At 46.4% G+C, this 22,365-nt stretch overlaps 1 protein-coding gene across 1 annotated transcript in view; it reads right to left on the bottom strand.

The window, feature by feature from the left end:
• Positions 1 to 22,365, bottom strand: part of Lrig1 (leucine rich repeats and immunoglobulin like domains 1) — a 100,198-nt gene that overhangs the window by 39,080 nt on the left and 38,753 nt on the right. Inside the window, exon 3 of the mRNA XM_052174379.1 lies at positions 14,826 to 14,900. Within this exon, the coding sequence (XP_052030339.1) occupies positions 14,826 to 14,900 (75 nt within the window). The remainder of the gene's footprint in view (positions 1 to 14,825; positions 14,901 to 22,365) is intronic.

Genomic DNA, 22,365 nt, shown 5'->3' on the forward strand with positions numbered 1-22,365 from the left:
GACTGGGCTGTGTCAACCAGTCTCCCAGCCGGAGCCGGCTCACTTCCTTCAGGATCACTGACCCCCTTGGGGTCCTCAACAGACAGTTTCCATGAACTCTCTGGAAAGAAAAAAGAACGAACGGCCCCGGGGACACTGCTGCAGCAGACCCATGCGGTGCCCCCACCGTGGGCTTACCAGGACTGAGCTAGAAGCAACAGGTCCACAAAGAAGAGACCCAGACAATCAAGGAGCAGTCAGCATCATTTAAGTCTAGAGCAGTGGCTGTCAACCTTTGGGTCTCAATCCCTTGGGGGTTCTAACAACCTTCTCACAAGCATATCAGCTATGCTGAATGTCAGCTATTTACATTGCGGTTCATAGCTGTAGCAAAATTACAGTTATGAAGTAGCAATGAAAATAATTTTATGGTTAGGGCCCCCATATGAGGAACTATATTAAAGGGCTGCAGTATTAGGAAGTGCTAGAAGCTCAGGTGTGGAGGGATCCTGCCCAGGAGGAACTGGTTCAGGAGACGTGGTCCTAACTGTCAGAGTGTTGTTGCATCCTATATAAAGATGCACAAATAAAACAGTAACAAAGAATGTCCTCGAGAAAACATACATTACTGGGTAAAAAGGGCCCCGTGAAAAGACTTTCTAATACATATTCAGAAGAACAGCATTCTGAGAAACTCTGAGAAGATAAAAACACCCAGACAGTAGGGTATCAGTAGTTGCCAAGAAGGGATAGGGAAGGGGGAGGGATTGTAAAACAGGTGGAATCTCAGGGTAGTCACTGCACATTCAGATCCACAGACCTGTATCAACTTTTGGTTCATCAAGTATAAATAATGAAGCACAGTAAGACCAGGGAAGCAACCACTGGGGCGGAAGGGGGTGCTAGAGGAATGCTCCGTACAACTATTCTATAAGCCTGTACCTGCTCTAAAAATATATAATTAAAAATAAAACCTCAGCCAGGAGCAGATGGCCCGTGCCAATAATCTGATCACTTGGGGGATGAGGCAGGGGAAGACTGAGCTTGAAGCCAGCCAGTGAGAGCAGAGTTACCTGGGCTGCAAGGTGAGACAGTCTCAAATCTCTGCTCCACCTCAAAAGTCTCCTGAAGCCTTGAGGTCACAGCAGCAGAAGGCAAAGTCCACACTGGCTGAGTGTGTCCACTTCTCATTACCACTATACCCTCAATACCCAGAAAAATGCTTAGAATACAGAAGTTGCTCTACCAGGGTTTGTTGAGAAAACAAGTGAATTACAACTCTAGTTCAACCTGACAATTACATAGAAAAAAATACAAATCAAACCATCAAGCCTAACCTTTTGTAACAAAGGAGTTAAAAGTAAAGCAGAGAGTTAACTCTCTTTTCTGCATAAGGAACCTATGGGCAATTTTAAAGAAAACAGTGGGGAGAAGTGGGTTTCTGAGTTACTCACACCTTTCTGGTGTTCACTTAGCCCCAAACACTGAGACTCTGGATGGGCCCAAGGTAGCAACAATGAGTGAGACACTGCTAGATCAAGACTGGCTGCTGTTTCTTTTGCCTGCTCAGGACGGCAGGCTGAGTCATCCTAATGTCACCAGCACAATGCTTTCCCACTCCCTCAGAAGGGTTCCAATCAGATGCCACTGACCAGTGTGTTCTAAAAGCCACATCTGCCTTTAATCCCTGGGGACTCATGCTGGGATCCCCAATACTGGCTGGGACTTGGACTTCCTTCCATCCCTGCAGGAAGGGAATCTGTCCAGATATCTGGGCAGGGCAGCATGGTGTCTATCAGAGTCATGAGACCATCAGAATTCCCACCTACACACAGACATCCTACATGGAAAGCCACAAATCAATTCTTTCCTGGTCAAAGCCACCAACACGGCCCCCAGATGCTCTCTCAGCTTAATCTTCCATGTCCCCCTATGAGGTACATCTGTTACCTCACACATCCTAGCTCACCCGTGCTGCTTCCCTGCATCCCCTCCACTACGCCTTAGCAGATTGCCAGGCTGTCAAGCCTCCATCGCTGGCACAACCAAAGGGCCAAGGGTTCAGCAAGACCAGCCTGGCCTCTCCTGACTTAGAGTAAACAAGTCTAAGGCCAGTCTTGCACGTCATGGCCCATGCCTGTAGGAGAGAAAACTCCTACACAGAACAATGAGGAGCACAGATTCTCCCAGCCCCAGGGTCTGGGCAGTTGTCTCTGAACAACCAAGTCAGGCAAAGCCAGGCAGCACTCATGTTACAGCCCAGTCCCTTGTCCTTAGCAGTGCTCGAAGTGGATTTTAATTCCTGTTACTGGGATGGAGAAGGAGGAAAGGCAGGAGATGGCAGATGGGAAGACCTTTTCAGGCCAGCAACATACCCCAGCTACTCTGACCAAGAAGCCATGACGAACAGTCTCTCTCCACTAAGGGCTCTATCCAGCAAGGGTTCTCATGAAAGAGACCCCCCCCCCAAATGCTGGTTTGTAAGGGGAGCCCCAACTCTTGTGCTCCCTCTTTCTACTGACCTTACTAGCCAGGACCAGATAAAAGGTGTAACTAGAATGAGAAACAGCAGGGTAACCTCATTCCACATTCTCAAACAGAGCAGACTCTGTCATATGGTCATACTTTATGTCATCCTTGGGTGTCAAGTAGACACCAGAACATCGTCCATCCAATGTAGTAAGCCAGAGGCAGGATTGCCAGTGTGCATGGTGACCATTCTAAAAATCCTAGACAGAAAGAAAAGTAGGGCATGGCTCTCACCATCAGAGTAGACACAGCAATCAAATCTTCACTCTTACTATTTTGCACAATTACCACTGTGCTTTCCTATTTGGTAAATAAGCTTATTTAAAAAAAATAAAAATAAAAACCAGTTAAATGCACATTGGATGCTGTAGGATCATTATAATCTTTTTAAAAATTATTTTCTTAGATTTTATTTATTTTATGTATAGAAGTGTTTTTGTTTTTGTTTTTTTTTCTGAATATATATATCTGTGCACATTTGTGCAGTACCTATAAAGGACAGAGGAGGACACCAGAGTTCCTGGGCCTGGAGTCATGTAGGTGCTGGGAATTGAATATTGGTCCTCTGGAAAAGCAATCAAGACTCTTAACCACTGAGCCATCACTCTGACCCTTGTGAGACCTAATCTTTAACTGGAAATACCTAGGTATGGGGCACAGCCTTCACTGATTAGCTATGTGTGCACTCTGCACAGAAGAAGATTTTGGATACTGCAGTCTGGAGTCTCCTATAGAACCCTGTACCCTAACACAGTCTGACAGCATGTGAGCCTACTCTAGGTGGTAGACACCTAGAGTAGACACCAGCCATTGTAGCTGGAACCTGGATTAAACTCACTGGAGCTTATTCACAGATAGGCTGGCCTGCCCACTTTGCAGATGGAAATGACTTTATACAGGAGCTCAGAATGTAAATCCCATACTCTCAGCGATGATGGAGGAGGGTGGTCATCAGATCTTTGGGGAAGAGATCATCAATGAACAGAGCCCAGAACCTCCCATCAGAAAGAAGCATCCCCTGTGCTGGACTACCATATGATCAGAACAGTGGTAAGACCTATCTCTATAGATGCTGAGGAAGTAAATGAACCTAGGAAACATTGCATATCTACCCTAGTGACCCACACACCTGCAAAGGCCTTCTCAGGCCCTTAGCCCACCATCTATAAACACATTGCTGCTCTAGGGCATTAGACCTCCTCTATATACAGAGTCTGACTAACGTGGTGAGCTTCCCCTTGCCTACACAGAAGCACCGCTCATTTCTAGGCTGAAAGCATGATGACACAGAAGCATTCTCCAAGGAGAGGCCTTCCACCCTCTGCTCCCAACCATGCCAGTCGAGGCTGATCCAGATCCAAACTCAGAGGCTACACCCTGGCTGGGAGTCATCCAGCTCACTAGGGTGTAATCCCAGGTGTTCTCAGATTCCTAGCTATGATGTCCTGTGCGCAGAAGAAGCCCAAGAAGAGAACAGAAAGATGAAGCCAGGATGTCCTAGAAATTTCTTCAGGGGCTACCAAAGGGCTGCTTGCCACCGAAACATTCTCCTAGGTCCATAAGCCAGCTTTGAAATAGCCCTGCAGTTCCAGGCAGAGGAGGAAGCTGTTTCAGCATTTGGCTGCAGCCTCTAAGACAAAGTCCTCTCCCTCTGGGGAGTTATACCATGTTGAGCCTTTAAAAATAAAACCAGGCCTGTTTCCTGCCTCATCTGGAGGACTTTTGATCTCCTGATCACAAGATTTAGACTCTCTCTTACCACACGACTTCCCAAGCCTTTCAGCATATGAACTAAGTACACTTGGAGAATCAAGGATGGGCTTATGAACTGGCCCTTTAATGATGCCCTCCTTATCCACCCCATACATGACACAACTGCCACAGCACCAGAGCAACACCACAGTCAATGTCACTGTGCTGCACCCCCGAATACCAGACCCCCATGCAGTCTGCTCTGCAGGCCCACCAGGGCAAGCATGTGCTGTTTCTTTCTTGCATTTAAAGCATGTCATAGTGCACTTAAATGCCAAAAGTAAGCCTGCAAAACATATGGGGAAAAAAAAAAAGAAGAGAAAAACATTCAGCTTAGCCCTAGGCAAATTCTTAGACCTGACCCTAAAAGCACAATCCAGAAGGTGAGGAAGTAATGTACTAGATTTTACCTCCAAATATCAGAGTAGGGGAAAACATGTTCACACCACACATCCAGTGCAGACCCAGGATCTGGGTATGTAAAGACCTTATGAAACTCAAATACCAAAAGTAAAGTAAAATACTAGTTTGAAAATAAACAAGAAGTCTGACATTTCAGCAAAAAGATTCACAGACAGTTGGGCACTGTGGTACAAGAGCCAGCCTGGGCTGTATCAAAAATACAGCAAAAACTAAAATAGCCCACAGGTAGCAAATAAGACAGGAGACAATGTTCAACATCACTGACCATCAGCGAAATGCAAATTTAAATCACAATGAAAAAAAAATATATATATATATTTAAGAAGTTAGCAGAATAGCCAAAGAATTAAAAAATAAAATATATCACCAAACACTAACCAGAAAACAAAAACAAAAACAAAAACAAGTGGGTTATCTATACATTGCTTGTAGAAATATGAAATGCCACAGCTATTCTCGAAGAGTCCAGGAGTTTCTTTAAAAACAAACAAACAAACAAACAAACAAAAAACCATATAAGCCATGCAATGCCAGGCAGCTTGTCCACTGAACTTTGAGGCATGTATCCCAGAATAATGAAAAGGTATGTTCACACAAAAACCTGAAGATGAGTGGTCACAGCAGCTTTATTCAGAACAATCAAAACCTGGAAGAAGCACAGATGTCCTTCAATGGGTGAAAGAAAGATTAGACAAAGTATGATATTTCTACACTATGGAATACAACCTGGAATCAGAAAGGAACAAAGTATCAGCACATAAACCCACATCAACCTCAAGGGAACACTAAGCGAAAGGACCAATCCCAGCAGACTGTGCTGCACAGCTCCATTTCCGTCTTTAACTCTAACCCAACTCTAACCCAACCCTAACCCAACCCTAACCCAACCCTAACCCTAACCCTAAAAAAGTATAGGCCAATAGCTCCTTGGTGTGGGAGCAGAAGGAAGTGGATACCATGCAAGAGGGCCTTTAGTGGGTATGGATATGTTCTAGGACTTGACTATATGACATGAATGTCCTGTTATGAAATTTTACAAGATTGTGCCACTGAGGAAATAGAGCTAATGCTATTCAGAGAATTTCTATTTCTCACAGCCACTTGTCAATCAACAATTACCCTAAACTAAAAAGTGTAACAAGAACAAAATGCCAGGACAGTCACAGCTGACCGAAGGCCTGGTGCAGTGAGAGAGCTATACTCCACAGCTTCCAATAAAGAAACTAATATACCAGAAAGCCAAGAATGAACACACACACACACACACACACACACACACACACACACAGAGAGAGAGAGAGAGAGAGAGAGAGAGAGAGAGAGAGAGAGAGAAATTCCAACGGTTTACAAGAGATCCTTCAGAAGGAATTCCTGAAGTAAGATCAATTCTGGGCAGACTGTCTAATTCCAGGCCTCCTCATTTCAGGTAAAAAAAACCAACAGCCTCAGAGCACAGCAACAAAGCAAGAGCCACCTCACCCCAACCTGAAGCTGCGGGAGACAGTAAGGAGACCACATTTGCATTTACCTTCGGCACAGAGCCACGTGGTCCAGAAGTGACTTCCCAGCAGCGCTCCCAGGGACAGCACCTTTTATCCCGAGGCTCTGCCCCAAGCAGCTGTGCAGAGGCTGCTGGCACTGGAGACGGAGCCCAGGGTGCCAGTGCTGCAGCCTCCCCACACTCACTCAGCACCCAGTTAAGAAGCTGGGAAGAGAAACCACAAATTGGCACCTTTGCCTCAGCTGTTTGGGTTTGAAATACATCCAGGAAGTGAGGAAACTACTCCGGAATCTGCCCTAGAGTCATGTCTTCAAGGGCAGGTCCCCATTATGGGCAACTCTGCTGGCATTACCAAAGGGGCTGGGGCTCTGCAGAGGCTTGGCAGCAAGCTCACTTCCCTGGATGTGCTCTTAGGAGTAGACAGCCACAGCCCCCAGAGGACCCGGCTGTGGGAGAGGATGGGAGGCTCAGCCTCAACTGCAGAGCGTGGAGCCTTCCGTGGATTTGCAATCCTTAATGAGAATGAGAGCCAATCTGCTCCAAATGAGCTCACCGAGGCCACCGAGGCCTGCCTGTAAGGTAAGCACTACCTGGGCAGAGCAGCTTGCCCCACGCTCAGCTCCGAGGTGTCTCACACCTAATTCAACTTGATATGTCAGCTCAGGACTTGACAAAACCCTCCTAAGTGCCCAGACCACAAGTTCCAGAACAAAGTGAGCAACTAGCCTGAGAAGTGGAGAGAAGGAAGCTCAGGGAAGATACTGGCCTGCTCTGTGCCTTTCTCATCTCACTGGACTACTGAATTGCAGCTCAGAACACACGCAGAACAAGGCTTATACACACCAAAGCTGCTATCAACGTTTTATATAAGAAAGGTGGAAGGATAACGTCTGGTCATTTTTTTTAATTTAAAAAAATGTCTATTTCATATGCCTGTCAATATACCAAGTCATGTCACCTATCAACCTCTGCACAAGTGGGTTGATTCTGCATTCCATATATACTGCCCAACAATGACAGGCCTTATGAAAGAAAGGCCTGTCACTTATAAACACGAACACATTTCTTTCACTTGGGCTAGGACAGCTGAAAATGGCTCCCAGGTGTGAGCAGACACAATAGGCCCAGCCTTCTTTGCAAGGTCATGCTGCAGGTCAAAGTCAAGCCAGCCATTTTCGGATTAGGTGCACATGCACAAGAGGCTTCCCCAAGTGCTAACTGGATTAGAAAAACCACCTGCAGGAAGTGGGGAGGGGGAGGAGGGGAGAAGGAAATGGCCCAGTTGGAATGAGTCTGCGGGTGTGGGCAGGAGCCAGCCCCTTTCACACGGGAGGTTGTGCAACCAGAGCAGCTCTGCTTCCAAGCTGCAAGTCACAGAGCCCTGGGGGGTGTTCAGAACCCGCTGCTGCAAGGAGTGGCTCCTCCCCTCCAAGTCTTCCGTGGTTTCTCAAGCATCAGGAGCAGCCTGTATTCCCACTGGATCCTGTACTATATTGAGAGAGGGAGAGAAAGGGGAGGAACAAAGGGAGAGAGAAGGAGGGGAGAGAGGAGAGGGGAGAAGGGAGAGGAGAGAGAGGAGAGGGAGAGGGAGAGGGAGAGGGAGAGGGAGAGGGAGGGAGGGGGAGAGAGAGAGAGAGAGAGAGAGAGAGAGAGAGAGAGAGAGAGAGAGAGAGAGAGAGAGAACACACCATCCAAAGGCCTACTATCAGCAGCCGATGCACAACTTCGGCTGCTGAGTTCCCAGAAAGGCAGGGACCTCCATGACCAAGTTGGTATTCCGCCCCCGCCCCCCTGCCTGGGCTCCCCCAGCTCTGCAGCTGGTGTTCCCTTCACTTTCTCAGCAAATAACTTGCAGATGTACCTCTCATCTCCCTGGCTTACCACCACCCCCACTCTCAAAGAACAGGGAGGGGGGGAGAGAGAAGGAAAATGACCAGTCATGACTGTGTAATTTGGCAGGCTCTCTAGGAGGCAGGCCACATGGGCTCCTTTCCCAGAGAAAGGCTCACTTCAACTGGGGGCAAAAGGACGTCTGCAGTCCAGAACCCCCGGGAAGCTGCTGGGACACAGGACTGATCACTGTGTAAAGCAGATATTTTTCTATTTTGAGGCTCACTGGTGGAACCCAGCATCCAATGAGGCTGCAGTTCTGAGTCTACAGGTCCTTCTTGGCCTTTCAACAGAAGCTTGCTGGCTTGCCTAACAACCCATTTGCTGACAAAGAAAAAAGACAGAAAAAAGCAAATTGGCCCAAACTAAAGCTAGCCATGTCCTAATCGTCCTACAAGTACCCCTCAATGCCTCAGGGTTTCACTGTGCTAGCCGAACAGTGGTAAATTAAACCCACTGCAGGGAGGAGTAAGAATGGAAGTCTAATATTAGAGTTGTGGATCAGAGTACACAGGGTAGCCACTGAGATTTCCAAATTCTTGAGTCATGGAGCAAAGATTACAATAGGGACACACGGACAGTGATAGAAATCGGGCAGTGCATTAAGGAAGAGAAAGGCACTCCTAAGAATGGGACTGGACTACACAGCTGGGACAGGGCTGAGACCTTTGTCAAAGCTTCCTGCCCTAAGCCTGGAGGCTCTGCTGGTCATACCCATCACACCTATCCTCTCTTGATGATTTTGTGGGCTTTTGCCTGAACTTCTGGTTCATATAGCCAGGTGGGGAGGGGTTTCCAGCCTCTCTGCCAACTGGCTTAGACTCTGTTAATCTCTGATACCTTCACGCCATACTCTACTACCACAGACAGGATAAGCAGCCTTGGGTCAAATGACTCTATCGAGAGTCTTTCCTGTCATGCAAACATCAGCAACATGAAGGGACCTCAGACAGCACCCAGCCCTTGTATGATGATTATCTGTTTCTCTGTCTTTCTCTGCAGGTAGGTGTTGTTCCTTAGGAAAAGAAGACAGAGCAGTTGTTACTGAACTTCCTAGGAGCCTCCTGGGAGCCTTCCAGCAGATGAGGCTCCCGGGAGCCAGTTCAACTGCCAAGTCCATGAGGAACCAGCGTGGGCCCCACTGCTCTTCCTTTACTGTGAAGCCTGAGCACTGTGAGGAGATAAAGCAAGCTAAAGCAAGCTTTAGTTTAGAGGTGCATCTGGGACTGGCCAGCCAACTGTCTCACCTTAAGTTGGAATTTTAGAGAGCAGCCCTGGATGTGAGGAAGACAAGACTTTTATAGCTCAGGGGTACAGGGTTCCCAAATGGGGAGTTGGCAGGCAAAAAGGGCAGGGCTACAGGAGCAGACCGTAAGCATAACAAGTTAGCCATCACGATTCCTGAAAAAAAGACAAGGTTGAAAGGTGGGCATAACAGGTGGTCGCAACAAGGTAGCCATAGCAACCCTTTGATGCAAAGAGAGGGCAGCAAGAAGCTTATTAGCTTCTTGAAATAAAGACATGACTGCCACACCTGAAACAGGCAGCCCAGGACCATTTGTAGTTAAGGTTACAGGGACCATAGCCTAATGCTTGAGAAACAGGTTTAATCATAAACAGGAAAGAACCTAGTTTTGTCTTTATTATAAGATAGCTTTTATGCCTAAAATGGAGGCAAGCTGGTTCTTCATTATCTCTTTTGCCTACCAATGATGAGGACTAAAGCCTCCCTGGGGCAGAAGGCTGGGAAAGCAAGAAGAAATGGCAGGGTTATATACAATTCAAAGCTGAGAAAAGACAAGAGGGGTCCCATTAGGGCAAGGAGAGAACTGCATACCTCACCAACACCCCTTTCTAACTGCCACATGAAACAGAGAGGCACTTCAGGGCTTAGGTGAGGACGAGGACCTCAGAGAACCCAGTAACTGATATCCATGGTAAGGTAAGTGGCAGTAAGGTGGCTCCTGCCTGGGGAAGCTTCAACAGCCAGCAGGGAGGGCTCTCCTCGCCTGTTCATGGGCAGCGTGTGTCCTGCCAGGTCAGGGCACACACAGGAGAGCTCCTCGGCTCCTTCCCTCCCTAGCACCAGAGCCCGAGCTGCAGAGCCCCAAGTAGGCCACCTGCCATTCAACTCTCAGGAGTATTCACCTTGAGCCCACTACTCCAGGTCACCACACGGGTGACACCAGGAAATGTCTGGTTTATTGTCTTCCAAAGTCCAACGGGCTTGGGAAGAATACATCAGCCTGGGGCTCCTCTCCCACATCTTACATAAAGCTAGGCAGTGGTCCTCCACAGCAGGACAACAGAACCTTGAAAAACATAAGCTAATTCTCTTGTCCCAAACAGAACTATTGACTCAGCTTTCAACACCCTTGATTGTCTTTCTTTTCCTGGTGAGTGCCAAATCGTACACCAACAAGGGGAGCAGCTACAGCCACCTCAACTGTGCACACTCCACAACGTCCACTTATACAATAGTAAAATGAGCCCCCCATCTGACAGTCAGCCTCAGCTATAAAGGATGAATCCATTATTTCATCCTTCCTGGGATAAACATCATGTGCTAAAGAAGGGGCTTTCTCCCATGAGCTCTTTAGTATGTCTGCAAATACTGCCCCTTTGGAGACGCACTCACAGAAGTCTAGACAGTTAGGGAGTCAAAGGCAAGAGCCTCTTCTCCATTTATATCTCAGGTGAAGGGTAAAAACACTCCTGTCCCAATGCACAAACCCTGCTTCAGGAACATTAGCAACTGAGTTCTATATACAGCCAAGTTATACCTGTGACTGTGAACTATGATCTGTCTCTAAAACATAATACACAGCAAAGAAGAAGAAAAAGAGGGAGGAGGAAGAGGAAGAAGAGGAGAAAAAAATAATTTGCCTGTGCTTCAAGCTGAGTTACTGATGGTCTTAACTCAGGACTTGACGTCAGGCATAATTTCCAAAGTTCAATGAAATCCCCAAGTCTCTGGCTCCCAGGCATGTGGTCATGGCAGGAGTGGGGATGGAGGTGGAGGCTGTCTGCCGATCACAGCTATCTCCCCTTTAAAACTGCTTTTCAATTACACTTTCATTATGAATTGATTTCTATACTGGCTGCTCTTCCAGAGGATCTAAGTTTGATTCCCAGTAACCATAGAGCAGCCCACAACCACTGATAACTCCAGCTTCAAGTGACATAATGCCTTCCTCTGGCCTCTGTGAGCACCAGGCATGTAGAGATATAACAACCATACACATGAGCTAAAGTAAAAGTAATAATAATAGTAACTGTAAGAGAAGCATTTTGAAGCAGCAACATAAACTTTAAATAGCAATATTACAAAGTCGCATCGATTCTGTGTAGCTAACTGCCTATCCAGGTGTCCTGCCTATCCAGGCCATGGATTGAGAAGAACAAAGCACGGTGTGGTGACAAGTTAAAGTCTGCAGTGTCTGACACAAGGAGGAGTACAGCAGGATCTGTACACAGGATCTACAAGGATCACTTGAGAAATATGCTGCAGCAGTTGCAAGAGGCAGAGTCAAAGCCCACTTCTTTGCAGTGATGAATGAAGAACCACTTCCACTACTCAATAGTCTAATGCAGTAATGCTGGAGGAAAAGCACAAACCTTCAACAGAATTGGGACTGATTTGTCAGGCAAAATTATTGTTGCCCTGAGAATCAAAACTTGAGTTTTCTGAACTCCCCCTGCCCCACAAAAACCAAAATTTTTTTTTTATCTCAAACATAAAAATCTACTGGCAGATTCTGTTCCTTTCTAACAAAAGTCTGTTTCTTTTTCTGAGATCCATTTTTACGAAATGAGCTCCCTCACTCCATTAAAAAGCTTTCCTTGGGTTTTCATGCTTTCTGTTATTAAAGATAAATGGCTTTGGCATTATCCTCAACATTAATGCAAATAAACCTGCTCTTTGACAAACACATTAATTGAATCAGATCCCTTCAATCAGAAAGCAATAACCAACTGAAATTGTGCTGATACCCCAGTGTTTCAGACTCTTTTGATGCCCTGATATTAAGCACGAAACTGAGCCTCCTCCATGAGGCCTTCCAAGGTTGACACCTAGAGAGAAGGGAGCTGTGATGTGGAAACCCAGTCCTGAGTAAGAGAGAAAGGAGCAGACTTTAAAGCTGCAAGGTAAACGGCAGGTGTCCACACAGAGTCAGACCTACTCCCTACAGGCTCACACACCATCAGCAGCAGTGGAGGCAGAGCGTCTGTGTGTCTGCGTGTCTGTGTGGTACACCACAGACCAAAGTGAGAAGCTCAAAGTGGCCCGTGGACCAACTGCCCATGGGCTGGGAGCAAGATGACCCATACCCATTCTCCCTACGAGTCGCACTGCTAACTCATCAGGAAGATAGATTCTGAACAAAGATAAAGATCCAGTCAACTGCTAGTTTCAGAGAAACTACTGGCCAAGTCAGATGGGAACAAGAGAACACCAATGAAGCGGCCGCCAGCACAAACCTGCATTTTCCAAACTGAATCACAACAGAAAAGGAGGCTTTTTTTGCTTTGCATATTTCAACATGGTCTAATGGAAGATGGAAAATAGGGTCAAACAACCCCACTGCTTCCTGGCACTGGTGCCAAAGAGTAGAACAGATTTTTAGTTAGTAGAGCAAGAGAAAGTTCAAAGACCCAAGGCCCCGGGACTATGGCAAAGGCCTGGCTGCCACTGGAATAAGTGACCCAGCATCACGTTTAAGGGCACTCTCCTCCAGCATCCGCTCTCCTGCTAGCTTGCAACTAAGAAGACTTTGGGGAGCTAGTCCTCCCCAGCTTCCTCACCAACTCTGAGGAGTGGGCATGTGGCGAGCCCTAACAAGGCCTGTGGTGGGAGTGGCACGGGGCTCTGCACCCTCGCATGCCTGGAGCTGACAGGAACCGCAAGTCTGCAACCTGGGCTTCCAGGAGCCACAAGTTACAAGCATCTTCAAGTGCTGTGCTTCATGGACACACAAGGGATTATCACATCCATAATTAGCTTCACATCAGGCTAACTGACCTAATTTACCAGCAATTAAACACTCTCCAGATGCTATGCACAAAGGCCAAGCAGATAAAAAAAAAAAAATCCAGACCTTTGCCTGTCTAAAATGGATACAGCTTTCACAAAAGCACCTCACAGAATAAGGGCTGATTCACAAATCTTACGGCCCTAAAAGTGAGAGGTCACCAAGGTCCACAGAACTGTGACAAGCCACCTGCCAGAGGCAGTAGCCACGCCATGTATCATGTCTCCTGAGATAACAAAGGCTTTACAAAAGTTCCTTCCACTCCCCTTTAGGTCTGAGCTTGCTCTTGGGGAATGTGTAAAGAATAAGGAACACATTTTGTAAATGAAGGAAAGAGGTTGTGAGAGGGCAAGTCGGTTTTTCCAGGGCACACAGAGTCACATTCTGCTCTGCTCCCTATACTCTCCCGCAAGCCACCAGGTCTTAGAAAGAGCTACGCTCTAGGGCAGTTCACAGGACACAGCAGCCCTAATTCTCCTGTGGCCGGCCAGAATCAGATCTGCAAGCCACACCAGCAATCTTCTTAACTTCCTGCTAAGTCCCTCTGCTCAGCCTGCTAAACCCATGTTGGAAAAACAACGTATACAGGTGAGACGATGAATCATTAAACCAACAAATCAAAGTTATGCAGAGAAACGTGCGGGAGATGGGAAGTTCAGTAGCTCAGGGTAATCTGCAGGGGAAGCTGCCTGCCAGTAAAACCTGGTAGTGAGCATTACTGTACTCAGGGAAAGAGCGCCAAGAGAGTGTGAACCTGTGGTACTTCACCTGAGGCCGCAGGAACGGAGTGAAGCCAGGTGCTTAATCCCCAGAAAAGGCTAGAAGCAGCTTAAATGACAACACCCTCAAAGCTCCGTCCTCTTCGTTTTTGGTTAAGGCCCTGAATGTTTTGTCTACAGTAACACATGGTATTATGGTTTGAGTTTGAACTGTCCCCCACAGACACATGTTTGAGTGTTTGTTCCTTGGCTGATGGCATTGTTTGTGGCGAGGTTGTGAAACTCTTAGAAGCTGGGACTAGGTAGCATAGTGTACTACTAGGAGCAGGTGTTTGGAGGTTACCAGGACTGCTTCTAGCCTCTCTGTGGCATTTGGACAGCCACTGCCACAGTTCCTACTGCAACAGACCAACCGACCTCACACCACTTGCAACCCCCTATGATGGGTGAACCAAAATCAATCTTTCCTTGCATAAGTTGTTTCCATCAGGTGCTTTGTCACAGAGATGCATAAGCAAACACCATGCATAGGTTTTGTCTCAGCTTAACAAAGACATCGACAGATTACTCCTCACTATTAGTAAGATTCCAGTGCTTTTTAAGTACTTTATTATTTTCTAGGGCCCTAAAAGTAAACTGGGTTTACCAAAATTCACTGCACAAAGATAAAACTGTCATAGCTCAGTCTTTTAACCTAGTTTAATTACCCAAATGAGAACTAAGTTACTAAAGCAAAGGATCTTTTATATGTACCTCTGTCAGGGTGTTTAAAAAATAAAGACGACAACGATGATGACTGATTTTCCCCAAGTTAGAAATGCAGCAAAACTTCCAACTTGTAATTCTATTAAACTCCCAAACAGCAAATACAGTGTTTGCTATAATCATTATTAGGCAACATAAAGAAAGGTCATTGTTTACCAAAAATATCAGTAACCAGTGTCAGTAACCGCCATGGCCCCACCACACAGCCCAGGGTCCCCAGGTGGCACCACTTACAGAAAGAGAGAGAGAACGCGTGTGGAGGCAGCACCCAGTGATGGTATGGCTGTCAGTTCATTGCTGTTGAGGTACCTGTAAGAACAAGAAGCAAGCCATCACTTAGAGCATTTATATTAGTAGTTAGAAATCATACACAACAAAAAATAACAAATCAAGCTGTAGTTATCCACAGTAAGGCTATGAGAAGTGAAATAAAAGATAAGGCATTTAGAATCAGCCTTTAAAAGAAGACAAGCCACATGAAGTCAAAAACCACTAACTGTCTATCACACCCCTGGTAAGAAGTACATGCACACGGGAACTGTGTTCTGGCTTCCCATCAAGCTCAGACATCAGACTAACAAGGGAAGTGAAAACAGGCCCTGAGGCAGGTTCTAGCCAAATTTGTTCCTGTGACCATCAAAACAATCGTGGTGAGCTGAAGCAATCACAAAGGACTCGGAGATAGGAAGCATAGATCTCTCCTAAATGTTCTGGCACTATACTCCAGGCAAGGGACACCATGAGAATGAGGGAAGGAGCCTGTTCCCTCCAGGGCGGGCATTCCAGGGCATGCAGTGGCACTCCTCTGATGTAACAAGGGGCCAGGGCCCACCCACCCCCCACCCACCCCCATCTACTTGAGGTTCCAGCCTAGTCGGACTCGGTGGCATGTGAAAAAAAAAAAAAACCAAGTGTACCACACTTCTGCAAACAGACATTTTGAAACTACTCTGCAGAAAGGATTCACTCTCCAGGACCCTGTCCCATTATGAGAGTCTAAATCCAGATTTCCACAGTTAATACTTGTTAATGGATGGGCAAGTCCACAAGCCAAAGCACAGCCTGCCTTGTCCACCCCAAGAGGCTGCACAGCCTGGCCTCTTTAAGTGGGCATGCAGGGTTAATCTGGGAAGAAAACCCAAAATCAGACTTAAAATGCCAGCCCCCAAAGCCTTAAGAAACCCAAGGCACAAAGTTTGGGCTTCTGAAGGGAGCAGCTAGAAGGAAATAGTATTTAACAAGGCAAGTGGGGGGATAAAAATTGGTTATCTTGTTCCCAATTTCTTAAGGGAGGTACATCTTACAAAAAGTAAGTAACTCCACTTGGGGACAAGACCACAGAAATGACAGCTGTATTCAAACAAGTACACGGCTCGGATACTTGCTTGAATCATCTGGCTGTCTGCCATCTTTTCAGAAATGAATAGAAGTGGTGGGGGCTTGAATTATCCCATTTGCTTTCTTCAGTGCCAAAGTCGGTTAGGGATGGAACTTGGCAATTACTGACTGTAGGACACAGAATGCCTGTTTCACTAATTCCATGTCTGAAGCATCTGGCAGGGAGAAGGCAGGTCTGTATCATGTGGCAAATCCTTTCTCCACTTAAAGAGCCCTTGTTTGTGGAAACAGACAATTAATTACTTTAACAATCTCTTATCTGACTGCCCCCTAAATCACATAGATCCTGTTATCTCTTCCTGCCGCCATTTCCCATCACAGTGTGGAGGCACTGAAAAGCGCTCATGAGTCCTAATCTCAACCAATAAATCTTCTTAGTGCCCAGCGGTGTGCTGATGAGTAGAAGTGACCCCCACAGTTTATCATAGCAAGAAAACTGCTGGAGGTCTGCTGCCAACAAGGCATCCTGCAGAAGTGTCTCCACCCAGTGGAGGGGTTCCACCCAGCAGCCAATGGGAAAAGTTGCAGACACTTAGAACCACACATTAGATGGAGCTCTGGGAATCCTATGGAAAAGTTAGGAAAAGGCTTGAGGAACTCAAAGAAGTCAGGGACCCCACAGGAAGACCAGCAGAGTCAACTAACCTGGACCCTTGGGGCCTCCCAAAGACTGAATCACCAAAGATCAAGCACGGGCTGGTTGGCCCTAGGCCCCCTACACATACACAGTAGATAAGCAGCTTGGTCCCCAACAACTGGAGTGGGGCGGGAGTAGGGAGGTAGCGAACACTCTCCCTGATTCTGCTGCCCGCCTGCCTGTGGATCTCAGTTCCCTAAATGGACTGTCTGGCTTCAGTGGGAAAAGATGCGCCTAGTCCTTCAGCAACCTGATTGCAGGGGGCTTGGGGGAGGGGAGGTCACGAGAGGAGAGGGGGAGGGATGTAAAGTGAATAAATTAAAAACAAATTAAAGAGCTCATTTCTTAAGGTTTACTGGAACTCAGGATGACAGTGATAGTAACAATAAGAGCAGCGATTTCCTAGAGCCTGGGGTGGGTGCCACTCTAGGAGCTGTTCCATGTTATTACCTCATCTTTAGACACCTAGATGTAGGTCCCAGAAACATCACAGTAAACCAACAAAGCAGCCGACACACTGAAATGTGAAGTAACTGGGCCAAGTTCACCACAAACAGCCACAGTGGCTGAAGGAGGGAAGCCTCAAGAACTAGGTTCCCAATGCTGCTGTGTAATTACAGCCTGCACACCACCACTGTGGCGTCGTTGCATCGCTGCGGCAACCCTGAGTCAGATGCCAGCATCCGGGATTTCCTATGTTAGAGCAAATTTAAGTCCATTTAAAAACCTAGCCTGGGGTCAGGGCAGCACAGCCAGGGCAAGACACAGGCTTGGCCACTCAGAGACCCCAGGTAACAGCAGGGTTGCCTTATGTCCTGCCTGCTTATCATAACTTGATTGTGAACCTGAAACGAAAAGTACAGGATTCCCTGCAGGTGAACCTCAGCTGAGAAACCTGGTCTCAAGCCAGTCCTGCTATGCATATGGATAATCACCCAGCTCCATACATGTCACAGAACTAAATGAGCGGGGGAAGGGGTTGGCTAGCACCTCCTATCTTCATGAACCTTTGGAAAGTGGATTATGCAGGAACAGTAGACCAGGGCTAAAGATTAACAGCAAATTGTATGTCTTGATGAGCAGTCCCGGAGCAACAGGCTCGGTCAGAAATAGCAGGCTCTAATTTCAACAGGGCTGCCTGATTTATGGAGAGGACAGTTGGAGCCCAAAGCACAGGAACTAACTGCATGGCTAGCTTCCTTTTAGATCATTTTTACTCTAAAAAAGAAAAAAGGCTAGTTCAGTGTAAGCGGCTAGCCCCACCACGACTGGCTCCCCAGTTGTTTGTCCGGCCAAAAAGTGAGTGCAATCCTCAGAAGGCAAAAGCATCAAACTCACTCTGAGACATTAAGAGCTGTGTGCCAGACTGAAATAGAGACTGATCAAAAATAGCACCGGAGCACTGAGAGAAAAATACGCGCTGGGTGTACAGCAGCCTCCATGAACCCAGAACTCTTAAAGATGAAGGACAGTGTGAGATGAGGTGCTTTCACTCTCTAGGGTGACATGCTTCCATTGCTCATGCCCTATGCCGGAGCACCTCCCCACCCCACCCTACCCCACCCCCAAAACGTTACTTCCATTCAAAGTACTACAAATCTTGCTGAAATGTCTGGCTTTTATAAACCTTTTCCTGATGATGCAAGACCAGAGCATGAATCACGGCCCAACCCAGGAGCTGGAGGAGGTGTAAGTGGGGTCAGTGAGATATACCGATCGCCTGACCCCAGGGCAGAACCTGGGGGTGGAATGCTTCCCACTGACCCTTCAGGTCAGCTGGAACATTCTGATCCTGCAGTTTTCTCTCAAGGCCTCCACCTACAGTAGCTTGTTAAAGAGAATATTACATGCTGTAATACACACAGTGCCATAGAGGGCAGCTCACAGTAGAGCAGCATCATTTGTCAACTTAATCAAATTTGGCTTTAACAAAAAATATAAAGCCTACTTAAGAAGTAACTGTTACTGTGTGTGTGTGTGTGTGTGTGTGTGTGTGTGTGTTTATGTGTGCTGTATTAATTTACCAAATGGCTGAAATGGACACACAATAAGAACTTCAAACACTCCAATGAAGAATATGAGAATTCAATGAAAGATGAAAAGCTTGCTTCCTTACATTCAGGCCCAGCTCTGCCTCCGGGAGGAAGCTCCTCTAACAGGTATGAGAGACTTGCTGTTTCACACAGATCCTTACATACTACACACATGAAGACCTTTGTCTGACCAGCACCAGGGGACCTTTGCTGATGTGAGAAGTGAGAGCAAACCACTTTGTTCTTTAATTTATTTAGCCAACTGGCTCTTTGTAAACAGAGCAGGTGCTCTGGACTATTGGCTGTTTCCTAACAGAGATGGAAGAGCAGTCCATAGGGGTCAGCTTGGAAGTTTTGATGGTCATTTCTTACAAGGAAAAAAAATCCCTTAGCGCTTACAAGCAAACACAGGACTTAAAATCAAGGCCCCAGTTACTGGAGAAAAGCACTGACTAAAGATTTTCCTCGGTAAGACTATGACATAAGCAGCTGGTTAGATAAAAAATATTTTAGCATAATAATACAGGATATCTTCCTTAGAATCCATGAAGGTTTGATCCAGAACTCCCTGCAAATACCAGAATCTGCTCAAGATCCTAATAGAAATACATACAGTGCTTGTATGAAGCCTGAACGTACCCTATGTTCAATCACACCTAAGACAATGTAAATGCTAGATGAACCATTAATTGTACTGTATAGGACATAAAGACAAGGAAAAAAGAGCATCCGTACATATTTCAAGCAGACACGTTTTTCAATTATCAATCAGAGGTTGGCTGAATCCACAGATGGTAAATCCATGGATATGGAGACCCAAGTTAATGATCGCATATGACAAGAAGGGCGAATGATGATGAGTGTGTGTCCAGCTCTGTCCAAAGTCTGAGTAACACACCAGTCCTTCAGGAGTACACTCAATTACAAATCCACCTCTCAGGAAACACAGGCAAGTTACCAAGCAGCAGGGGCAGAAGCTGGAGGCATGCAGTCATACGGCATGGGCTGTTAAACCAGAGAGCTTGGGCCTTCTACTCCTTACCAATCAAATGACCCTCAGCATGCCACCTAACCTTGCTGAACCTTAGTATTCTCCTTTTTAAAAAAATGTAAAGAATAAATTTACCAGTCATGGGGCTTTGGCAGGATCCAGGAGAAATAAATCTAAAAGTTTAGGTTGTGGATACTTACATGGGCTATACTTATCACCCAGCACTAATAGCAATAATAGGTATTAGCTATTAACTAATAATAGCAATTGGTCTATCAAACACTGCTCAGCATTTCAGTCTCCCTTACATCACCTCCATCACAACCCTCTGCGCCTGCTCTTGTACATGCACAGCAGCAGGGTGAGAGGGGCCAGCACCCTGGGACAGAGCAGAGCTGAGCTGTAAGGACTGGAGGCAGGGCTCCCTCGCCCTCTCAGGAAGCACTAGGGCAGTGGCCCTCAGCAAAGCAGCTCAGCAGCAAGTACTCCCAAGCCACCGGCAGTAATGTGATCCCAGAGCCTTTTCATGGAGGCCTGTATAAATAGTCCTCTGATTACAGAGGACTTGGTGTCCAGCACTCCGGGTTAGGGCACTCCCTGGTGGGCTTTCCTTAGGGTTGTGAGCAATGAAGACTGTGGCTTGGAAGCAGCTGCACATATCCTCCAGGAGCCTCCAAAAGGCTTTCTTTCTCTCTCTCTTCCCAACCCACAATGTTATGTGGTTCTAGAGCCTCTAAAATTAAACCACTGCTAAGCCACCAGAACTCCTGCACCCGCCTTTGGCTCTGAGGACCGCAAGGTCTGGGAGAACTGACTTGAACCCAGTTAATTTGAAAGCACTGGTGTGTCGACTGTGGCCTGTGTTCTTCTGTTTTGGCTTTTTATCCCTTCCATATTTTTACCTAGTTCCCACCACTCGTTGCTGGTACCTCTTTGAGTCACTAAAGTTTACCAGATTTCTCTTAGGAAAGCCCAAGGTCTCTACCACTAAGAAGTTCATTTTGCTGCTCTGGGCATGATGAATTCAACTTACAATCCACAGAGGTAGGAGGCAGTCACAGTGGCAAGAAGTCTAATCTGTCAGCCTCAAAGATGGGTGTCTAAACAACACACTTAGTACGGAGCTGCAGAGTTTCAAAAGTAGGAAGGAATTACATAATCACATCAGTAGGAAACTACAACAGTACTGGCCATGTGTCACTATGTCTATGTCACAGAAAGTGGAAAGGGACACTGAAGAGCCAAGTCACTTGTGTAGGAACAGATCCAGAACTAGAATCTCAAATCTAGCACTCTTGCTACCAAAACAACCATTTTCCCACCAGGAGGCCTTGCAGCCACAGAGAACATGGTGGTCTATGGGACACTAGGTCCCTAGCTATCAGAATGATGGGGATTACAGGGCTGGGGGTGTAGTGGGGGGGGGTAAATCAAGAGATTTACCATTTACCATTTCAAAACCAAATGAAAGTAGAAAGCTCATAAGCAAAGAACAGCTACGTAGGGAGATAAACCCAGAATGTGCTCTCCAGAGCACTTGCCAGCATGTCTGAGAGGCAGGACACAGAATCTATTACCAGGATTTAATATAAAGGTCAAAATGAATGTGAAATGCAATCCACAATGAACAAAGTCCAAAGTCCAAGACAAGACAGATCAAAAACAGTGTGGTCAAGCCATTCTGGAACTCCAACGGAAGGGAAAACACCAGAAACATTGATTCGGACTTTCCATGTTTTGCTCATTGTACATTTTCTAGAACATTCTCCATCTTGACTTTTTAAAATGTGATATCAAAATATCAATTATCTTGGCTGGTAAGTTTGGGCGCCCTTGTGACATCAGTGCCTAAGGAAAGGCCCTCGCCTGCCTCATCCTAGTCACATCCTATTTTTGTAGCTCACTTGACTCAGAAGAGCATCTGGCACAAAGCAGACACTCAAGTAAGTAGAAACGGAAGCCTGTGATGTCACAGGAAACGGCATGATTTTAATCTCTTCCAATAATAATCTCTTAGAATGACAGAGAATCTGAGCATATAATAACCTCAAGAGTCAACAACATCCTGGACCAAAAAAAAAAAAAAAAAAAAAAAAAAAAAGCACCAGGTTATAAAGCCAATTGGTTCCTGGTAAACTAAGCTTATCAACTTGGAAAACTATGACTGGCGGAACTGTGTCCCCTTCCTCAAGTCAGTGTTGGAACACAAACCTCCAGGACATCAGAGTATAGATATGTTTACAGACAAGCCTTTAAAGACTGTTAAGGAGACTGAGGCTGCAGCTTGGTGGTGGACTGTTTAGTTTGCATGGTCCAGGCTCTGCATTCAATCTCCAACACAGGAGTAACAGAATATCATCAAAGTTAAATGATGCCACATGGGTGGATCTGTGAACACAGAGGAAAGACCATGAGAAGTCATGGTAAGAGGCAACCACCTGCAAGCTAAGGAGAGGGAGCTCAGGAGAAGCCAGACCTATAGGCTTCGAGCTCCCCAACCATGAGGAATCAACCTCTGCTAATGAAGCCAGCAGCCTATAGGATTTGTTACAGAAGTCTTGGGCACCTTCACATTTTCATGCCTCCTACCCGTCTCACTGACCTCGTAGGCAAATGAAGGTATAACACAAGGCATTTCCACGCTCCCTCCAACTCTGGGGTTTAGCCCTGGAAGTCTATGCTTTGAAAAAACACTTAAAAGCCATAAAATATGGC

This window comes from Apodemus sylvaticus, chromosome 2 (assembly GCF_947179515.1).
Source record: "Apodemus sylvaticus chromosome 2, mApoSyl1.1, whole genome shotgun sequence".
NCBI classification, from domain to species: Eukaryota; Metazoa; Chordata; class Mammalia; order Rodentia; family Muridae; genus Apodemus; species Apodemus sylvaticus.